Below are 20,017 nucleotides of genomic sequence, written 5' to 3'. Positions count from 1 at the left end.
TCAGCAGGAGACTCTGCGGGGGGGGCAGCTCCTCCAGGGACTGCACCACCAGGACAGACACCGCCCGCAGGAGCGAGGTGGGAGAGTCAAGACCTAGGAGAGGATCTCAGCCATCTGATCCGGTAATATAAGGCTTCACTGGGTGAGTGTGCAATGTATATACTCTGCCTACTAAGCTGACCTCTCCTTTCCCCCACCCCTCTCCTTTCGCCATGTCTCCCCTCTCCAGGTGAAGACAAAACAAAAATACAAGCATAAAGAATGCGCTGAACCTCTCCCTGACTCCTACCCCAAAAAGTTCTGTAAACCGTGCACCTAGGAGACTAGGCAAGGATCGGCAGTGTCATCAAAGGACATTCGGGCCATAATTAGGGAGGAAATACAGGCTATCACCCGTGCCAGTACTCCCTCAGAGGCTAGGAGCAAAAAACAGGTGACCCTCAGAGTCAGAGGAAGAACAGGGGTTAATCGATTCCTCACTCACATCCTCGTCATCATCAGACATGGAGAGACGGTCATGTTTCCCTTGGATAGTGTGGATAACCTGGTCAAATCCGTGAGGAACACTATGGGGTGTGAGGAAGCAAGGGGTGCCCAAACCGCACAAGAAATTGTTTGCGGGGTTGGCGGAAAAGAAAAGGAGAGCGTTTCCAGTGATACCAGCAGTTAAGGCCTTAATAAAGAGAGAGTGGGAAAAACATGATCAAAGAAGTTTTCTCCCATCGGCCTCAAAGAGAAAATATCCATTTAGCGATGACGAGCTATTAAAATGGACCAAAGTGCCAAAGGTTGATGCCGTTGTAGCCTCTACCTCGAAACAGTATACCATTCCGGTAGAGGACGCAGGCTTGTTGGCAGACCCGCTAGACCGTAAGGCAGAGTCGTCATTAAAAAGGTCTTGGGAATCTACCACGGGAATTTTTAAGCCAGCAGCAGCCAGCACATGCACCGCCAGATCTATGCTCGTGTGGTTGGACCAATTGGATCAACAAATCGAGCAGAAAGTGTCGAGGGAAAAATTACGGGCCGCTATTCCATTAATCAGAGGGGCAGCAGCCTTCATGGCCAATGCATCGGCAGATACTCTGTGGCTGGCAGCAAGATCGGCGGCTCTTGTAAACAACGCCAGGCGGGCACTGTGGATGAAGAGCTGGAAGGGGGACGCGCAATCAAAATCTAAGATTTGCGCAACCCCGTGCGAGGGTGAGTTTCTCTTTGGGAAAGCCCTAGATGACATACTCGCCAAAGCAAAAGAAAGGAAGAAGGCCTTCCCTGATTCTTCTATCCCTTTCTACAGGAGAACCTTTAAAAGGCGACTGTTTGGAAGAAGGAGACAAACGGATAGACCAAATAGATGGCCCACGAAGGAGGAAAAGCAAAAGGGTAGCATGTTCAGGGTTTCAACATTCCGGAAGGAAAATAAATATTAAAAAATTAGACACACCAGTAGGGGGTAGATTAAAATTTTTTTTATTCAAAATGGGAACAAATAACTTTGAACCCATGGATTCTAAGTATCATTAAAGAGGGAATGAAAATAGAATTCAATCAGATCCCTTATGATATCTTTATTATAACCCGCCTTAACTCTATAGTTCAACAAAAGGCCCTCGAAGAGGAAATTCGGAGCCTACTATCCAAGGGGGTTTTAGTAGAAGTCCCAGAGGGACAGGAAGGTAGAGGATTCTACTCTCCTTTATTTTTAATTTCCAAACCAGATGGTACGTTTAGGACAATTATAAATTTAAGGAAGCTCAACACATTTATAAAAAATTATAAGTTTAAGATGGAATCAATCAGATCCACCATAAAGCTTCTCTTTCCAAACTGTGTAATAGCGGGGATTGACTTGAAGGATGCTTACTATCATCTTCCTATTCATGATAGATACCAAAAGTACCTAAGGGTCGCGGTGGTATTTGAAGGCAAGATCCTTCATTTTCGGTATACAGCCATGCCTTTCAGCCTCTCTAAAGCTCCAAGAATCTTCACCAAGGTGATGGCAGAGGTGATGGCCTATCTTCGCCAAAAAGACACTCTAATCGTGCCTCACCTAGATGACTTCCTAATTATCGGGAACTCGATCACCCAGTGTACCAGACGTGTGGCTGACACGATCTCATCTTTGCAGGATCTAGGCTGGATCATCAATGTACAGAAGTCCAGACTCGTTCCGCATTCCCTTCAGATGTTCTTAGGGTTCCAGTTAGACTCCACAGCCCAGAGATGTCTACTCCCTCAGGTAAAGATTGCACTCACAAAAGAGAAAGTGGAGGCAGCCATAAGTAGACCACGCATGTCTCTGAGAGGGGCAATGTTGCTATTGGGGGTCACTCAATTCTTGTGCCCAGGCAGTCCGGTGGGCCCAGTATCACGTCCGCACACTGCAGCATCAGATCCTCCAAGAGGACAGGCGACATGGTGTTCACCTCGAGAGCAAGATAACCTTATCACAGGAGGTCTTGACTTCTCTATAATGGTGGCTAGATGATAACTATCTATCCTCAGAAGTCCCATGGGTTATAGTACCATCTCGTATCCTAACCACCGATGCTAGCCCCCACGGCTGGGGAGCCCATAGGGGGAGTAGCTTGTGTCAAGGAAGGTGGAATAGAGATGAATGGGGATACTCGTCTAATTTAAAAGAGCTGACGGCGATATATTATTCTCTACACTATTTTCTTCCACAGCTCCAACAGAATCATGTCAGGATCTTGTCGGACTACACCACTACAGTGGCCTACATAAACAGACAGGGAGGTACTCGATCAGAGACTCTGATGTCTTCCGCGGCAAGAATCTTAAACTTAGCCGAAAGTTATTTGTTGTCCCTCTCGGCTCTTCATATCAGGGGAGAGAACAACCAAGAGGCGGACTTCTTAAACCGACACACACTTCGGCAAGGGGAGTGGTGCCTCAACCGCCGAGTCTTCAAGGATACAGTAGCTTTATGGGGGCAACCTCAGGTGGACCTCTTTGCCACGAAAGAGAACAGACAGACAAAGGTGTTTGCTTCCCTGTCTCCGCCAGATCACCCAGACATACTAGATGCCCTCCAGGCCTCATGGAAGTTCAACCTGGCATATGCCTTCCCTCCGATAATTTTCCTGCCACAGGTTATTCGGAAGATCAGAAAGGACAAGGCGAGAGTGATTTTCATAGCACCATTCTGGCCCAAGAGACCGTGGTTCTCATGGCTACGAATTATGTCGGTGACAGATCCTTGGGTCCTCCCTTCGAATCCCAACCTACTCTCCCAAGGCCCTTTTTTCCACCCATAAGTGGACAGCTTACACTTGACGGCGTGGAATTTGAAAGGCAGTACTAAAATCAAGAGGCTTTTTGCTACTCTCTTACAGAGCAGGAAGCAGTCCACTACCCAGATTTATACAAGGATATGGAAAAAATTCCTGCAGTTTCATACAGCGCCTCATACCACAGAAGTCCCGATAGTTCCTATCTTAGAATTTCTACAGAGAGGAAAGGACTTGGGCCTGGCAGTAAACACATTGAAAGTCCAGGTGTCCGCATTAGGGGCACTGTACGGCCATAATATAGCAGGGAATAAGTGGATTTCACGATTTATTACAGCTTGCGAAAGGATAACTTCGGTTCACATACCTGCAATCCCTACATGGGACTTAAATCTGGTCTGAGACTCCCTGACGGAAGAACACTTTGAGCCGATAGGCACGATATCCCTCAAATGCTTGTCACTCAAGACGGCCCTCTTAGTAGCACTGACATCTGCTAGGAGAGTGAGTGATATCCAAGCCCTATCCATAGACCCACCATTTTTCAGATATACCAAGATAGGTTAATATTAAAACCAGACCCCTCATACCTGCCTAAGGTATCAACAAAATTCCATAGATTTCAAGAGACACTCCTCCCGACCTTCTTTGGAGATCCCTCCACTCCAGAGGAGCGGAAATTCCACACCTTGGATGTTAGAAGAACTGTCCTAAAATATATTGAGAGGTCCAGGAGCTGGAGGCAGTGTAGGGCTCTGTTCATATCTTTTCAGGGCTGTAAAAAAGGGTACGGAGTCACGAAGAGCACCATTTCCCGATGGATCAGGGATGCCATTTGCTTAGCCTACTCCGTGAAAAATGAAGATCCTCCGGAGAGCATCAGAGCACATTCCACCAGAGCAGTGGCAACTTCCTGGGCCAAGAGGGGAGACGTTCCAATTGAAACCATATGTAAGGCGGCAATTTAGTCATCTCCTTCTATAATCACTATAGACTTGACCTTTCATCAACTTCTGACCTAAGCTTTGGCAGGACTGTCCTTGGCACGGTGGTCCCACCCAGGTGATGGTCTCTGGAATCTGTCCAGTGAGTGCTGTCGTGGCGAAGGGTAAAAAGCCGGATTACTTACCGGTAATGCTCTTTTAATGAGTCCATGACAGCAGCCGCTCACTTCCCTCCTTGCTAAAGATATCAATAATAGAGTATATCTGCTAAGAATGGATAAGTGAAGTTTAGAAATGCAAAAACATTGCCTGATCCTTGGCGTTCCTCCTGGTACCCTGAAATGCAAAACTGAGGAGGAAAGGCGGACCGCCACTTTTATCTTTCTGTAGGGTTTCCTGTTCCAAATGGGGCGGATCCGATACCTCCAGTGGGTGCTGTCGTGGACTCAGTAAAAGAGCATTACCGGTAAGTAATCCGGTTTTTCAGCGTTACTGGGGGTCAGAAACAGAAGAGCCTCCTTCACAGAGTGCAGCCTTAGTGTGGCTGAAGGTGGCTCTTTACCTGAAAAATGCCCTGGGGGGGGTGACAGGTTCCCTTTAATGTGTTGTTTTGGCGGACTCATCCGAAAGCACTTGACGCCTCAAAAAAATGCAACATGTAGTGTTCACCGCACACCACGAAATGACGCATGTGTACGCATCTGCATGCAAACGCTTTTCCCTGCGTACACAATGTTAAATATAGGTACACGTGACACATGCGGATCGATGTGGATCATACGCTGTGCACAGGTACGCTAATGCGAAACCAGCCTTAGGCTATGTGCACACGGTGCGGATCCTCCTGCGGATTTTTCCGCGCAGATTTTACTAAATCCGCAGGTCAAATGACCTACATTTTTCCTGCGGATTTAATGCATTTTTTTGCGGTTTTACTGCCGTTTTGTGCGGTTTTCCACCTGCGGATTTGTAGAATGGAGCAGGTGTAAAACTGCAGCAAAACCGCACCAAAGAAGTGACATGCTGCTTTTTTTTTATTCCGCACGAAATTCGCGTGGAAAAATCCGCAGCATGTGCACAGCGTTTTTTTTTTTTACATAGGCTATAATGGTACTGTACATCACCTGCAGTTCTGCTGCGGATCCACACCGTGTGCACATAGCCTTAAACACTTAAAGATATCCCAACAGCAATGAACTTAGTGTAGGCAAATAACTCAATAAAGATCACATAAAACTAACAACCCCCTGCTAGTCAGTGAAGACAAGGAGGGAAAAAAAAGTATTTTATACCAAATAATACTTTTATATCAATTAGACTACATATAAAGATAATAAATAACAATAAAATCTGCGAAGCAAGATTAGCGGGGAATCCACAGTAGATCATGAAAAAACAGTAATTTGTATTATCCAGTAAAAATGCCTCAAATATAGTGAAAGAACCATGAATGTGGCTAAGAACAATATATGTACTGCCACAAAAAATTAGTGCTAAACCATGCCTGGCAGTTGCTATATTATTATTATAGTGCCATTTATTCCATGGCGCTTTACATGTGAGGAGGGGTGTACATAATAAGTACAAGTACAGTAATCTTACAATAGAAGTCATGACTGGTACAGGAGGAGAGTGGACTCTGCCAGCGAGGGCTCACAATCTACAAGGGATGGGTGAGGATACAGTAGGCGATGGTAGAGCTGGTCGTGCAGTGGTTTGGTGGATCGGTGGTTACTGCAAGTTGTAGGCTTGTCGGAAGAGGGAGGTCTTCAAGTTCTTTTTGAAGGTTTCCACGGTAGGCGGATTCTGATATGTTGTGGTAGAGAGTTGCAGAGTAGGGGGGATGCGCGGTAGAAATCTTGTATGCGATTGTGGGAAGAGGAGATAAGAGGAGAGTAGAGAAGGATTGGAGGTTGCATGCCAGGAGACGAGGTCACAGATGTATGGAGGACTCAGGTTATGGATTGCTTTGTATGTCATGGTTAGCGTTTTGAACCTGAGTCTCTGGGTAATGGGGAGCCAGTGCAGGGATTGACAGAGGGGAGAGGCCGGGGAATAGCGGGGGGACAGGTGGATTAGTCGAGCAGCAGAGTTTAGAATAGATTAGAGGAGTGCGAGAGTGCTAGAGGGGAGGCCACAGAGCAGGAGGTTGCAGTAGTCAAGGTGGGAGATGATGAGGGCATGGACTAGGGTTTTTGCAGATTCTTGGTTGAGGAATGTACGGATCTGTGAAATATTTTTGAGTTAAAGTCGGCAAGAAGTGGAAAGGGCTTGGATATGTGGTTTGAAAGAGAGATCAGGGTCAAAGATTACCCCGAGGCAGCAAGCTTGTGGGACTAGAGAGAGTGGGCAGCCATTTACTTTAAAGGATAGGTCCTTTGGGGGAGTCACGTGAGATGGGGGATAGATGATGAATTGTGTTTTGTCCATATTAAGTTTTAGAAATCTAGCAGAGAAGAAGGATGAAATAGCAGACAGACATTGAGGGATTCTGATTAGTAAGGAGATGAGATCTGGTCCAGAGATCATCTGACCTGTTGAAGGGCAATGTAAGCGCGAAATGATCGACGTCTGTACTTGCTCCATGGTTTTATCTGCCTGCTGTTGGTAACTTGATGCCACAATAAAGGATATTTTTGCAAGGGACGGATTGTGCCTACCCACTTTCTTCTCTATGGATAACTGATTAGACTATTTAAGCCCCAGACCACACCCTGGGGTGGAGATAAGGTGGACGTCCTCCCACCTGTTCTATGGTTGTCCACAAAAACCCAGCCCTTAAACTGGCTGATTAACCTCTTTCAACACAATGTGCTGGAGCAAACTTCTGGACTTCAATTCAATGAAGCTAATAGCCTCAGTGAGATGCATCTCCCCTCCAGCACTCTGCCAGTGACTTTGTCACACCTGTAAAATATTTTCCGTGTACCATAATTTCAGTGCTCTTACAGTAAAGAATCGCCATTTGTGTAGAATTGTCGTCTATTTTATACTTAGCCCATGCAGAATTCAGTATTTAACATCTAAGGATAGGGAAATTTCATTTTTAAACAAAGACAAAGCAATATTTCTTTTTTTCATAATAATTTTTATTTCTAAACATTACAATTTATAGTTTTGTTGATAAAATCGTTCATGGCAATGCTTGTAAACACCTGTCATCAGGAAACATGGCAGAAAGGCTGGCTCCAGTACTAAAAGCTCATTTCCAGTTGGCGCGTTACTACATTTCCAGATGGGTTTTAGGTTTAAGAAGTCCTAGAAAATACATGAAATTGTAGGTTTCGTTTACATGATTGCATTTAAAAGCTGACGTCCCATTGGCCAGCTTAGAACCCATGAGTAAAAAAATGCTTCAAATTTTTCATTCTGTAAAAGCTCAAAGCAAAAACTGAAGCGAAGCAGAGCGAAATCCGAGGACAGAAAAGCTGCTGGCCCGCGTTCTGGGTATAAATCCTTATAGGATTTTCAGATCTTTCATTGCCGACTCCAGGCTCTACAAGAGGAAAGCAGAAAATATAACTGTACAATAGGGCGACGACAACAATTGTAGGCTTATTGCTGCTCAATTCTAAAAGATCAACATATCATATTAGTGGGGCCACCTGTATATTAATGGAGTGCTAACCAAAGTGTAAATGCTCATGCAGACGGCTACAGCTTCAGTCCGAGTGTGAGCCGTCAAAACATCGGATTGCACAATGCACATGTCCTATTGATCAAAAGGAAAAAATTGCAGCTTGTATGATTTTCCCCCAATAATCGGATGGCAATCGCCCATTCATGTCTATGGGTCCATGGAAATCATCAGACCTCACTCGGGTGACATCTGAGTGCAGTCCAATTTTTACAGACAAATTAAATGGAGGAGATAGAGAAACTTTTTTTTTTTTTTTTTAAATTCTCCACCTCTGACAAAATTGGATCAAATTCTGATCAGAGTCTGATCAGTGTGTGATAAGTATAATTGGACTGATTTTCTCGGATAGAGAACATCATGGTCGTCTGCATATTTACTAAGACAAATACAATTTAAAAAAGAGGAAAGATGCGTACAAAAGATTAGTTGTTCTTCCTAAATATGAGCAATGTAAATATTTATGGGATCATACGGGAAAGAAGACCCCACAAGTATCACCACAGGAGGTGGCCCATGAGGAAGCTGCTTCCTGTGGCGAAACGTGTGATGCTTTTTCTATGCCAGTTTACCTGCTGACTATGCACATGGCACTTTATTGCACATAACTACTGCTTATTTAATTTTAGACAGTATATAATTTTGATACTGTATTATTTATTGTCTGTACGTGTGCATTGCACCTTTATTCTTTAGTGAATACTACTTGACATCCCTTTAGGGGTATTGCCCATTCATACTTATCTCGGATATCAACCACATGCTGGGTGGATACTGGGTTGTATCCCAGTGCCAATTTTTGGCCTACGAAACAGATTCTGGTGCAATATTAATTGTTTTAATTTGTCTTATCTAGGCTTTTTGTGTTGGTTTCCTAACAAATATTTACATTTTTCAAATTTAGGAAGTCCAACCAATCTTTTGTTCCGGTCTCTCCTTTTTTATGTAGGGAATAAGATAAGTGTTTTACTCATTTATTTTTAATTATTTTTACTGTATTTTTTAGTTTGAAACCTCTGATTGCTTATATTTTATTCTGCAATATCACAGTGTGAGGAAGTGGAGGTGCTGCCCACAGTCCCACGTGAAGATCTGTAAAGAGATGTAAAGCATTATGATGTGTAGTATGTGTTATAACTTGTATTATTAGTAAGGAACTCGTGTTCTGCCCAAGCCTAGGTAGTTGACAGGAACAGTTAGAGTTAATGGTTAGGACTAGCCCAGAGTGGGAAGGGCTAAAGTGGAGAGACAACAGAGAGCTTCCTGTCAGAGAGTCTGATAGTGGCCAGCCTGCAGTAGTAGCACACATCAGGTCTGGCTGAGTAGCAGAACCGCATGCAGTGAGTACTTTTGTAGCAAGAGGGACGCGACCGAGGCAGCTAGTAAGCTCATATGAGAGAAGCGACAACGAGAAGGAAGTGAGTAGTGTCCAGAGCCAGTCCAGAGCAAAATAGAGAAAAGGAAGGAGTATCGGGGCCTGGGGCAGGAAATCTAGGGGGACGGTACAGAGTTGTCTGTCAGACAGGTAACGCAACGGAGGTTAAGCGAGACAATGCCCCGCGTCGTGGTGCAGAGGCTTCAATAAAGCGGAAAGCAATACAGCAGCCATATTGGAAAAGAAACCTCCCATAAGGGGGAAGGCTGTTATAGCGGACGAGGAGGCTCCCTGAATATAGTGTGCTGGGCTGTGTTGAGGGAGAAGAGCTAAACAAAGTAGAGGGTAAGAGTAATTCCTGGAAAGAGGGAAGGAAGCGAGTGTTCCATGTCATAACAGAAACGTTCGTGAAGATAACTGTCTGCTGTACATAGTTCCTCAAAAGTAATTGGTTAGCAAAAATCCATTTATTTATGAACTGTGGTCTCCCTCCCTGAACTTGGTAACTTCCAGTCCTAGTCGGCCGAATAGGTCGGCACCATGCGGTCTGCAAGGGCGTATCGCCATTACAGCTAAAGTCCATACGCCCATTCAGGATCCCCATTTTCACACAGCGTGTCGGGGCATGAAACACAAGTACCTCGCCCACGGCTACCGCCCCACGCCACGTTGCAACAGTATTGTGGCACATTGTGAAATTGATGTTCTCCTGTGAAGCTCAGCCTGTAGCTGTAAGGAGGGCACATATGGCAGTTATGGGGGTCTTCAGCAGGCTACAAGGCACAGTGGAAACATATTGCTCCCCCTGCTGGTTGATGGAAGTCGGTGCACTGGTAATAGCATAACTTAATGCCACGAAAATATTTTTTCCTAATGAATGTACAGTATGTACTTCAGTAAAAAAAGCCCCCCAAGCCTCCATACGCTTTAAGAGTAACATGCTGTTTATACATGACTATGTCGCTGTGTGAATGCTAAGTGTCGCTTACCTTGATGTCCCAGATACACATGCCTCCATCCATCCCAGTGGTGCAGAACTTTGTACATTTCACCTTCCCTCCAGTCAGCACAGAGATTTGACTGTAAAGTACATAAGAATTTTAATATTCTGAGTATCTAGTTTATATTGAAGTTCTTGTCTGTAATAGGAAGATCAGTGCTGGCACTCATTACACTGTATCTGATAATGGGGGATAGACACAGCTGACAGATAATGGACTATACCCTTTGCTATTCGCTTTTTCTAAAGGCCAGTAAGCTTGTGTTCAGTCTCTGAAGGTAATAAGGTTAATAACACATAAGATTACATTCGTTCCATGTCGTCCACCTATTTTGGCAGAATCGGCCAGCCGTCTAAGATGTATAAACAAGAACAGGAAATGGGTAGGCGTCACGCACGCTGGTGGCACACATGGTTCGTGGACCCACTGTGCTACGGGGCCAGGTTTACCTAGGAGGGTTGTAGCTAAGCCGCTACCTGGTGTTAGTGGAAGCTCCTGATGGTGGTGTCAGTCTTGAGCTGCAAGTAGCTGTTAGGTAACACTCCTGGGCAGTCCCCGATACTGCAGCTGCACACCCTAGGGGTCAGGTACAGAGACACGGATAGGACTCGGGTTCCGTTCAGACTACTAGGTTCAGGGTCCACTGGTAGAACAGTTACTGACACAGAGTCTCAGACAGGGCTTATTTGAGAGACTGATAAGACAGTCCGGATACACGGAATACTTGGAGAGACACACGTTCAGACACACTGGACTCGGATACGGATTCAGATACTGGCCGCACATGGATCAGGGGATGAGGTTCAGGCACTGGCTACACAAGGACCAGGGATTCAGGTTCTAAACACTGAACTCTATGATGAAGGGCGCAGCAGGCGCCAGAAACGCGTCAGAGCGTTTTCTGTTACTACACCATTCCCATGTGGATTTTAATTCCATGCATCTTTAATAAAGCTTTAAGAATTGTTTTAATATTTGGATGTGCCTACCCATTTACTTTCTTTGTTTGGACATTTCTGTTGCTCAGCAGTTTCGGAATGGCATCTCTGACGATAAAGACAGGTGTCTATTAATGTGAGTAAGGTGGAAATTTTTTCCTCCTTTTTTTATGCATCTAAGATGTATGTGGTCTCCTGACACTCACATGACATCAGAATGCTCAGGTAGTTTAATATTCAAATGCTCAATCTTTGTGTTCTCTTGAGAGATCAGCTGTCACTGGAGGGGTTTAGAAGCTGGCTACTCCCCTCTCCCTATGAAAGCACATAAAAATACAGAAGAACTTTCATGTACGTGTGGAGGGAGTTATCAGAGATAAAGGTGCTTCTCATAAAATTAGAATATCATCACAATGTTAATTTATTTCAGTTCTTCAATACAAAAAAAGTGAAACTCATATTATATAGAGTCATTACAAATAGAGTGATCTATTTCACGTGTTTATTTCTGTTAATGTTAATGGTTATGGCTTTACAGATAATGAAAACCCAAAAGTCATTATCTCAGTAAATTAGAATAAATAACGTAAACACCTGCAAAGGCTTCCTAAGAGTTCAAAAAGGTCAACTAGTCTGTGTCCGTAGCCTCCACAATCATGGGGAAGACTGCTGACTTGACAGATGTCCAGAAGGCAGTCATTGGCACACTCCACCAGGAGGGTAAGCCACAAAAGGTCATTGCTAAAGAAGCTGGCTGTTCGCAGAGTGCTGTATCCAAGCATATTAATGGAAAGTTGAGTGGAAGGAAAAAGTGTGGTAGAAAAAGGTTCACAAGCAACCGGGATAACTGCAGCCTTGAAATGATTGTTAAGAAAAGGCCATTCAAAAATTTGTGGGAGATTCACAAGGAGTGACCTGCTGCTGGAGTTATTGCTTCAAGAGCCACCACACATATGTATCCAGGACATGGGCTACAAGTGTCACAATCCTTGTGTCAAGCCACTCTTGGCCAATAGACAACGCCAGAAGCGTCTTACCTGGGCCAAGGATAAAAAAAAAACTGGACTGTTGCTCATTGGTCCAAGGTGTTTTTTTCAGATGAAAGTACGTTTTACATTTCATTTGGAAATCAAGGTCTGAGAGTCTGGAGGAAGAGTGGAGAGGCCACAATCCAAGCTGCTGGAGGTCTAGTGTGAAGTTTCCACAATCAGTGATGGTTTGGGGAGCCATGTCACCTGCTGGTGTAGATCCACTGTGTTTTATCAAGACCAAAGTCAGAGCAGCCGCCTACCAGGAAATTTTAGAGCACTTCATGCTTCCCTCTGCTGACAAGCTTTTTTGGGATGGAAATTTCATTCTCCAGCAGGACTTGGCAGCTTTCCACACTGCCAAAAGTACCAATAGGAAAAAGCAATTAGTTCCAGCTGCGTGTAAAAAATTTCTTCTTTATTTCAACATTAAAAATATGTCATCTTCATAGTATAAGCCATACACACGGACACGGCAACGCGTTTCGATCTGTAAGATCTTTGTCAGAGCCATAGAGATACACTGATCTCAGCTGCATATATACTACATTTGATCCAATGACATGCACAAATACAGTCACATGACAATTTACATGTACAATTTACATGTTCCAGTTCACTATCTAGATTACTCTCTTCACTACAATTACGTTTAACCCTTGTGAGTTCTCCTACTGGTATTGCTTTGAGGGTATGTTTATTGTGACTGCTAGTCGCATGTAAGATGGTATTCCCACTATAGGGTTTATGATGTGTTTTCGTAGAGATTATTTCCCCCTCAACACCAAATAAATCCAAATCCAAAAAAGATATATGTTCCATATTATGTTCATGCGTAAATTTAATATTGTATTGGTTAGAGTTTAGATATAGCATAAAGGCAGGTATGGCAGATACATCTCCATCCCAAATTAATAGGGTATCATCGATATATCTGCCATACCATGCCACCTGTCCATAAAAAGGATTGGAATCTGAGAAAATAAATTCATATTCCCAATACGACATAACCAGATTTGCAAGGGACGGTGAAAATTTGGCTCCCAAGGCTACTCCCTTCAACTGTAAATAATAACACTGGTTGAAGGAGAAAAAATTATGTGACATCAAAAATATTACTACTTGCAAAATATAATTAATTAGATCCATAGAGTAGTTACTAAACCTTTTTAAATGAAATTGCAAAGCTCTTATTGCTAAATCATGAGGGATACATGTATATAATGATACTACATCACAACTAAGCCATGAATATGATGACAACCACATCTTGTTAGAAAACATTTGTAACACCTGTTTGGAATCTCTAATCTGCAAGTGAAAAAACCGGTGCTTCCAATTATATATGGAGTACCCAAAATACACAAAGGCTGTGGCATTCCTCCTATGCGACCGATTGTCTCGGGCATCGGTTCAGCACATGAGCATTTGTCACAATGGGTTGACACATTGTTGCAACCCCTTGTACAGAGGATGCCTGGCTATATTAGAGATTCCAAACAGGTGTTACAAATGTTTTCTAACAAGATGTGGTTGTCAGTCCAGACGGAGCTCCGAGGTCTGCGGTGAACACTTGGTGAGCTGGCTTTTGTTTGTTTTCATGCAAAAGTACCAATACCTGGTTTACAAACAACAGTATCACTGTGCTTGATTGGCCAGCAAACTCATGTGACCTTAACCCCATAGAGAATCTATGAGGTATTGTCAATAGATAGATGAGAGACAACAGACCCAACAATGCAGATGAGCTGAAGGCTGCTGTCGAATCAACCTGAGCTTCCATAACACCTCAGCAGTGCCATAGGCTGATCGCCTCCATGCCACGCTGCATTGATGCAGTAATTGATGCCAAAGGAGCCCCGGCCAAGTATTGAGTGCATTTACTGAACATACATTTCAGGAGGCCAGTATTTCGGATTGTAAAATCATTTTTTCAAGCTGGTGTTATAAAGTAATCTAATTTACTGAGATAATGGCTTTTGGGTTTTCATTGGCTGTAAGCCATAATCATCAACATTAACAGAAATAAACACGTGAAATAGATCACTCTGCCTGTAATGACTCTATAGAATAGATGAGTTTCACTTTTTGTATTGAAGAAATAAATTAACTTTGCGATGATATTCTAATTTTGTGAGAAGCAACCGAATGAGCGAACATGAGGACAAAAGACAAAAGCTATCCAAAGTGCATGGTCACTGTGACACGCGATAAATTGTTCCAAATATTGATTACCTGATGCTGTTCTTGTGTAAAGACTCCAGGGAGCTGCTATTGGTATCAGAGCTGGCCTTCTTGTCTAGATTCTGAAATCTTTCTCTTGCAGTCATCCCTCTTTGTGAACTTTGCTTGGGAACATCCAATTTTCCTCCAAAGCTCAGGGTCCCCTGAGCTTCATTGTATGTGTACAGGATAGGATAGCAGTCATGACCCTGGGACATTAAAGGAGAGAATTAAAAACTAGTGACAATACAAATGTTTAAGGGGGTAGTCCTGCACCTAAAATGTATATTTTGCCTATCTATCCTTACATCCTAACCACTTTTGTAATTATCTTTATTACACAATACACTACATTTTTTCTGATCTACCTAATCCCTAAATATGTTTTTTTACTGCATTTTCTGTGATGTTTCATCTGAGAGGAGTCTGAAATGGGACTACACAGGAGGCTGGGACTGCACTCACCCCCGTGCAGCGTCCATCGCCCCTCCTGGAACAGAACGTTATTGGGGGAAGCGCTGCAGTTACTGACTACTTTCTTGTATCGCCGCCCTCTGAAGACGTCCTGGATCCATGGTGATGGATGCTGTGGAAGAGAGGAGTGCAGCGCCAACTTTCTGATTTTACCTCCACCACAGCTTCTGTAAAAGATGTCGTCAGCGGGTGGAGATAGAAGCAGTGAGTAATAAGAGCACCACCCCACAGCTTCTAGAACCACCCAAAGACAAATCGTTATCAGGGGCCAGTGATACAAGAAGTTATTGACATCGGCACTGCCCCACAGCTTCTAGCTCTGTCTTCAAAAGAGTTGTCATCAGGTGGTGGTGCGAAAAGCTGTCAGTTATGCCAATCCTGCTCACCGATGAGGTTTCATGACGGTGGGCCTAGAAGTTGTGGATCGGCACAAGTGTTACTCACTGCTTCCATCTTTGCCTCCTGACAATGTCTTCTTTCAGTAAGACGCTATGGCAGCACTGGAGATAGAAGCAGAGAGCTGGCTCTGCACTCACATCTCCCACAGCATCCTTTAGCCAGGTTCTAGAACATCTTCAGAGGGCGGTGATGCAAGAAACTAGTAGGTAGGGGCAAGTTGTAGCTTTGAATGACACCATTCAATTTATGTTATAATGTACTATGAAATTGGAAATAAAATTCCAAGTGCCGTGCAATTAAGCAACAGTTTTTTTTTTTATTTTAACGGTGTTTATGTGCAGTACAAATGAACTACAGTAGCAACATAAATGTATAATAATAATAATAATAATAACAACATGATTTCCAGGTGTCTAGGTTAGTGTGGTGAAAAAAAAAATCAGAACATTATAAAAAAAAGTTTTATGTCGCCCTTCTCTGAGATCCTTAACTTTTTATTTTTCCATTGAAGGACCTTTGCATGAGGAGTTGTTTTAAGTGAATCTAGTTGACATTTTTATTTATATCATGTTGAGGTACCTACAATTTTGTGACTGCTTTTTATTGCATTTTTAGGTACAATTGCAGAGACAAAAAAATTGTCAGGTCCGACATTTCGTTTTTTTTTTCCCCATTTCAAGATTCACCATATGGGGTAACCATTGTTATATTTTATTAGTTCGGCCAATTTTGTATGCAGGAATATAAAAGTTATTTTTTAATATTTATCTTTGGGGAAAAAAGGGGTTGATTAAACATTTTTGAATTTTTTTGGTATATGCATAGAGTGAATACATTTACAGTGGAATGTAAAAGTTTGGGCAGCCCTGGTCAAAATTACTGTTATTATGAACAGTTAAGCAAGTTGAAGATGAAATGATCTCTAAAAGGCCTAAAGTTAAAGATGACACATTTCCTTTGTATTTTAGGCAATATATATATATATATATATATATATATATTTTTTTTTTTTTTTTCATTCTGAAAGTATTACAGCTTGTAAACGCTTTTTGCAGCCAGCCAATTCTTGTTGGAGGGATTTTCATCCATTCTTCCTTGAAAAATTCTTCCAGTTCTGTGAGATTCCTGGGTTGTCTTGCATGCACTGCAATTTCAAGGTCCATCCACAGATTTTCAATGATGTTGTTACACCCGGTCCCTGTCCTGGCGCGGCGCCCAGGTCTGCCACTGTTACATCTGGTCCCCGTTCTGGCGCTGCGTCCAGGTCTGCCGCTGCCTCCCGTTCTGGGCACTCACCTCCTGCCTCGCACGCTGTCCTTAGGCAGCAGCCGGCTTCCTCTGTGTCTCATGCAGCTGCTCAGCATTCAGGTCTCTCTCCTTCCCCCACCTCCTGGCGTCCTGTCGGCAGATCTGCAACTAGAGCTATTAGGGCACGCCCGCGTGCTCTCCTGCCTTCTTAAAGGGACAGTGTGCATTTTTCAAAATGGGCAATTAACCAATGGCAGCGCACTGGCTGCTATTTCTGGCCTCTCCTCCATAGGGTGAGCGCCGGAGCAACGAGTATCAATCATTGCTACATCCGGTTCTCTTGCTAACCTGTCTGCGCTGTATCTGCAGTCCCTGTGCATTCTCTAATGCTATCTGTCTCCACAGAATATCAGTATCCTGATCATCCTGGTTATATCTGCAACCATCTGGGCGAAAGCCATCCCGTTCCGCCAACAGCCATCCGAGTCCGAGGACTGTGTCTAGGTCACTGGAACCAGCTACTTACCAACTACACGGATCCAGGACCCGTCTCACTACGGACTCTGCTGTCACTTCTGTTATCCCTTTTGGTCCCGCTGGTACAGCTGCCACGTGTCCGGGGTCTAACTGGAGGTAGCACCTGTGTCCTCCGGGTATTCCATTCTGGCCCTGTCTGAGGGGCTTTACTATGGGTACCCGGGGCTCACTAGTCACGCCCCCTTCAGAGCCCCCCGGACCATGGTCCCGAGGTTCCACTTTAAAAATAAAAACGAATGTGAACTTCACCATCTCTGCCTCCGCTTCCATTCGTTACAGATGTTCAGATAAGGGGACTGTTAGGGCCATTGCAAAACCTTCAGCTTTCGCATTTTGAGGTTGTCTATTGTGGATTTTGATGGCTGCTTAGGATCATTATCCATTTACATGAGCCATCCTCTTTTTCAACTTCAGCTTTTTTTTTTACAGATGGTGTTATGCTTGCATCAAGAATTTGTTGAAATTTCATTCAATTCATCTTCGCTCCACTTGTGAAATGTTCTGCGTGGCATTAACTGCAACACAACCCAAAAGCATGATTGATCCACCCCCATGCTCAATTGTTGGTAAGATGTTCTTTTCCTGAAATAATGTGTCCTTTTTTTCTCCACACATACCTTTGATCATTTTGACCAAAGAGTTCTTTTTCAACCTCATCGGTCTATAGGACTTGTTTCCAAAATGCATCAGATTTTTTTAGATGTTCTTTTGCATACTTTTGATGCTGAATTTTATGGTGAGGATGCAGGAAAGGTTTTCTTCTGATGACTCCATAAAGGCCATATTTGTGCAGGTGTCTCTGAACAATAGAACATTGTACCACAACTTCAGAGTCTGCTAAATTTTTCTGAAGGTTTTTTGCAGTCAAGCGGAGGTTCTGATTTGCCTCTTTAGCAATCCTATGAGCAGCTCTCACTGACATTTTGCTTTATCTTGAGCTTCACTGTTCCTGCTAACTGCCATTTCTTAATTACATTTTGAACTGAGGAAAGGGCAACTTGAAAACATTTTGCAATCTTCTTATAGCCTTCTCCTGCTTTGTGTTCCTCAACCATTTTCAGAGTGCTAGGCAGCTGCTTAGAAGAACCCATGGATGCTGTTTTTTGGCACAAGGTTAAAACGGCTTTGTTTTTATAATGCTGGGAAATTTGCATCACCTTCCCTTTCCTAACCATGACAGTGAACAAACCACAACCCTAACCGGCTAATTAAGGTCTAAAACCTTGGTCAAAGTTATCTGAGCAGACAAATCCCGAAGGGTGCCCAAACGTTTGCATCAGCACACTTTTCTTTTTGTAATTTTTAAAATGTAAAAGATGAAAATATTCCGTATTTTTCGGATTATAAGATGTACTTTTTTTCCCCCTAAATTTTTGGGGAAAATGGGGGTACGTCTTATAATGCGGATATACCTTACCGGCCGCAGTGGAGCAGGGTCCCAGGGTCGCTGCTGGAGGAAGCAAGAGTGGACCAATACTGCAGGCTGGGATGAGGGGTTGTTCCGATGTGCGCCGCTGGAGGTGTTTGGTGGTGCGGGGGCTCTGCTGACATTTTGTGAAAGCCCAGAGCCCCTGCACTTACATAGTTTACTGTGTGGGGGACTCCGTGAATATGGCAGCCGGGGCATGCGCAGATGGAGATCTCGGCACCAAGATCACGGGAGATGACATCTCAGCATCTCCTTTTATTAAAAAAAAAAGGTTTTTTTCGTCTCAAAATTTGCAGTGCATCTTATAATCTGCAAAATACGGTTTATATATTTTGCCTAAAATACAAAGGAAATGTGTCATCTTTAACTTTAGGCCTTTTAGAGATCATTTCATCTTCAACTAGCTTAACTAATCACAATAACAGTAATGTTGACCAGGAGTGGCAAACCTTTTACATGTCACTGTATATATGTGCAGATAGAGAGATAGATAACACTAATTTTGTGGTGCTGAAAACGATTATGATGCTGAAATTTGCCGATTGGTTCTAATTTTCAAGATCCAGAGGAGGGTGTAATTTCTTATGACACCTATCATGCAGATTTATAGAAAAATTGCATCTTTATTATTTCATCATCATTATTGAAATGGTAGTAGCTAGTCTATTACATTGTCTATTTAGACTATTGAGCCTTCAGTATTCTATCATCCTAGGGTGACCAATCAAAAAACTCCAACTCCTCACTGATGATGTAATCCTAATTATAGTTGCATCACCAAATTGACATGTTTCTATGTTTTTTTCAGATATGGCTTGTTCTTGCATTAACAAAACAGATAGATTTTGCTACATATGCGGACAGCTCACTTTTGCGTCACAAAGGCGAAACATGGCTACCATGATAAGGAAAGCCTACAACATGTATTTTGGCTGCAGAATAGAAGATCAAACATGAGTTAGGCTCCACAAGTATGTGCATCACATCTTACCCAGTGGTTGCATGGGAAGAGACAATCTATGCCTTTTGCAGTCCCAATTATCTGGAGAGAGCCAACCGATCACACTATTGATTGCTATTTCTGCATGGTGCCCCCATTTCAAGTTAAAAAGAAGTGGACTTTACAGTATCCAAACAGTCCATCTGTAATACGCCCAGTACCACATACAGAAGAACTGCCGGGTCCAAAAAAAAGCACCAGAAACATTTTTAGTTGAGTCAAGTGAGGAAGAAGAGAACGTTTGATGTCATGAAGCATCTTGCTCTCATTACCCAGACATTCTGTCAGTAACCTCATCTGAACCACACCTTATAACACAAAGAGAACTGAACCAGATTTCTTTGTTCTGCAACAGTGATAAAGATCCTGTCCAATACTTCTTCATGGACAGCGATCTTGTGGCATACATCATCATCAACAGTTTAATGGAAGCTCTGAAGATAAGTCAGGCTCCTAGAGAGGACTCCCTGTCTTCTCATAGGCAGCCAGGCATTAGGGCTGGGAAACAAGGGGCATATAGAGGGCGGAAT

General features: G+C 43.3%; 1 protein-coding gene across 1 annotated transcript in view; it reads right to left on the bottom strand.

Moving 5' to 3' along the window:
- Positions 1-7,265: 7,265 nt before the first annotated feature.
- ARPC1B (actin related protein 2/3 complex subunit 1B) overlaps positions 7,266-20,017 on the bottom strand; it is a 102,663-nt gene continuing 89,911 nt past the window's right edge. The window contains exons 8-10 of the mRNA XM_073546678.1: positions 14,413-14,609; positions 10,200-10,290; positions 7,266-7,694 (exon numbers count right to left, since the gene is read on the bottom strand). Coding sequence (XP_073402779.1) covers positions 7,656-7,694; positions 10,200-10,290; positions 14,413-14,609 — 327 coding nt within the window. The 3' untranslated portion in view covers positions 7,266-7,655. The remainder of the gene's footprint in view (positions 7,695-10,199; positions 10,291-14,412; positions 14,610-20,017) is intronic.

This window comes from Dendrobates tinctorius, unplaced genomic scaffold, assembly GCF_039654945.1.
Source record: "Dendrobates tinctorius isolate UK_male_01 unplaced genomic scaffold, ASM3965494v1 ptg000150l, whole genome shotgun sequence".
In the NCBI taxonomy this organism is placed as follows: Eukaryota; Metazoa; Chordata; class Amphibia; order Anura; family Dendrobatidae; genus Dendrobates; species Dendrobates tinctorius.
This window is presented reverse-complemented; position numbering and strand designations above follow the sequence as displayed.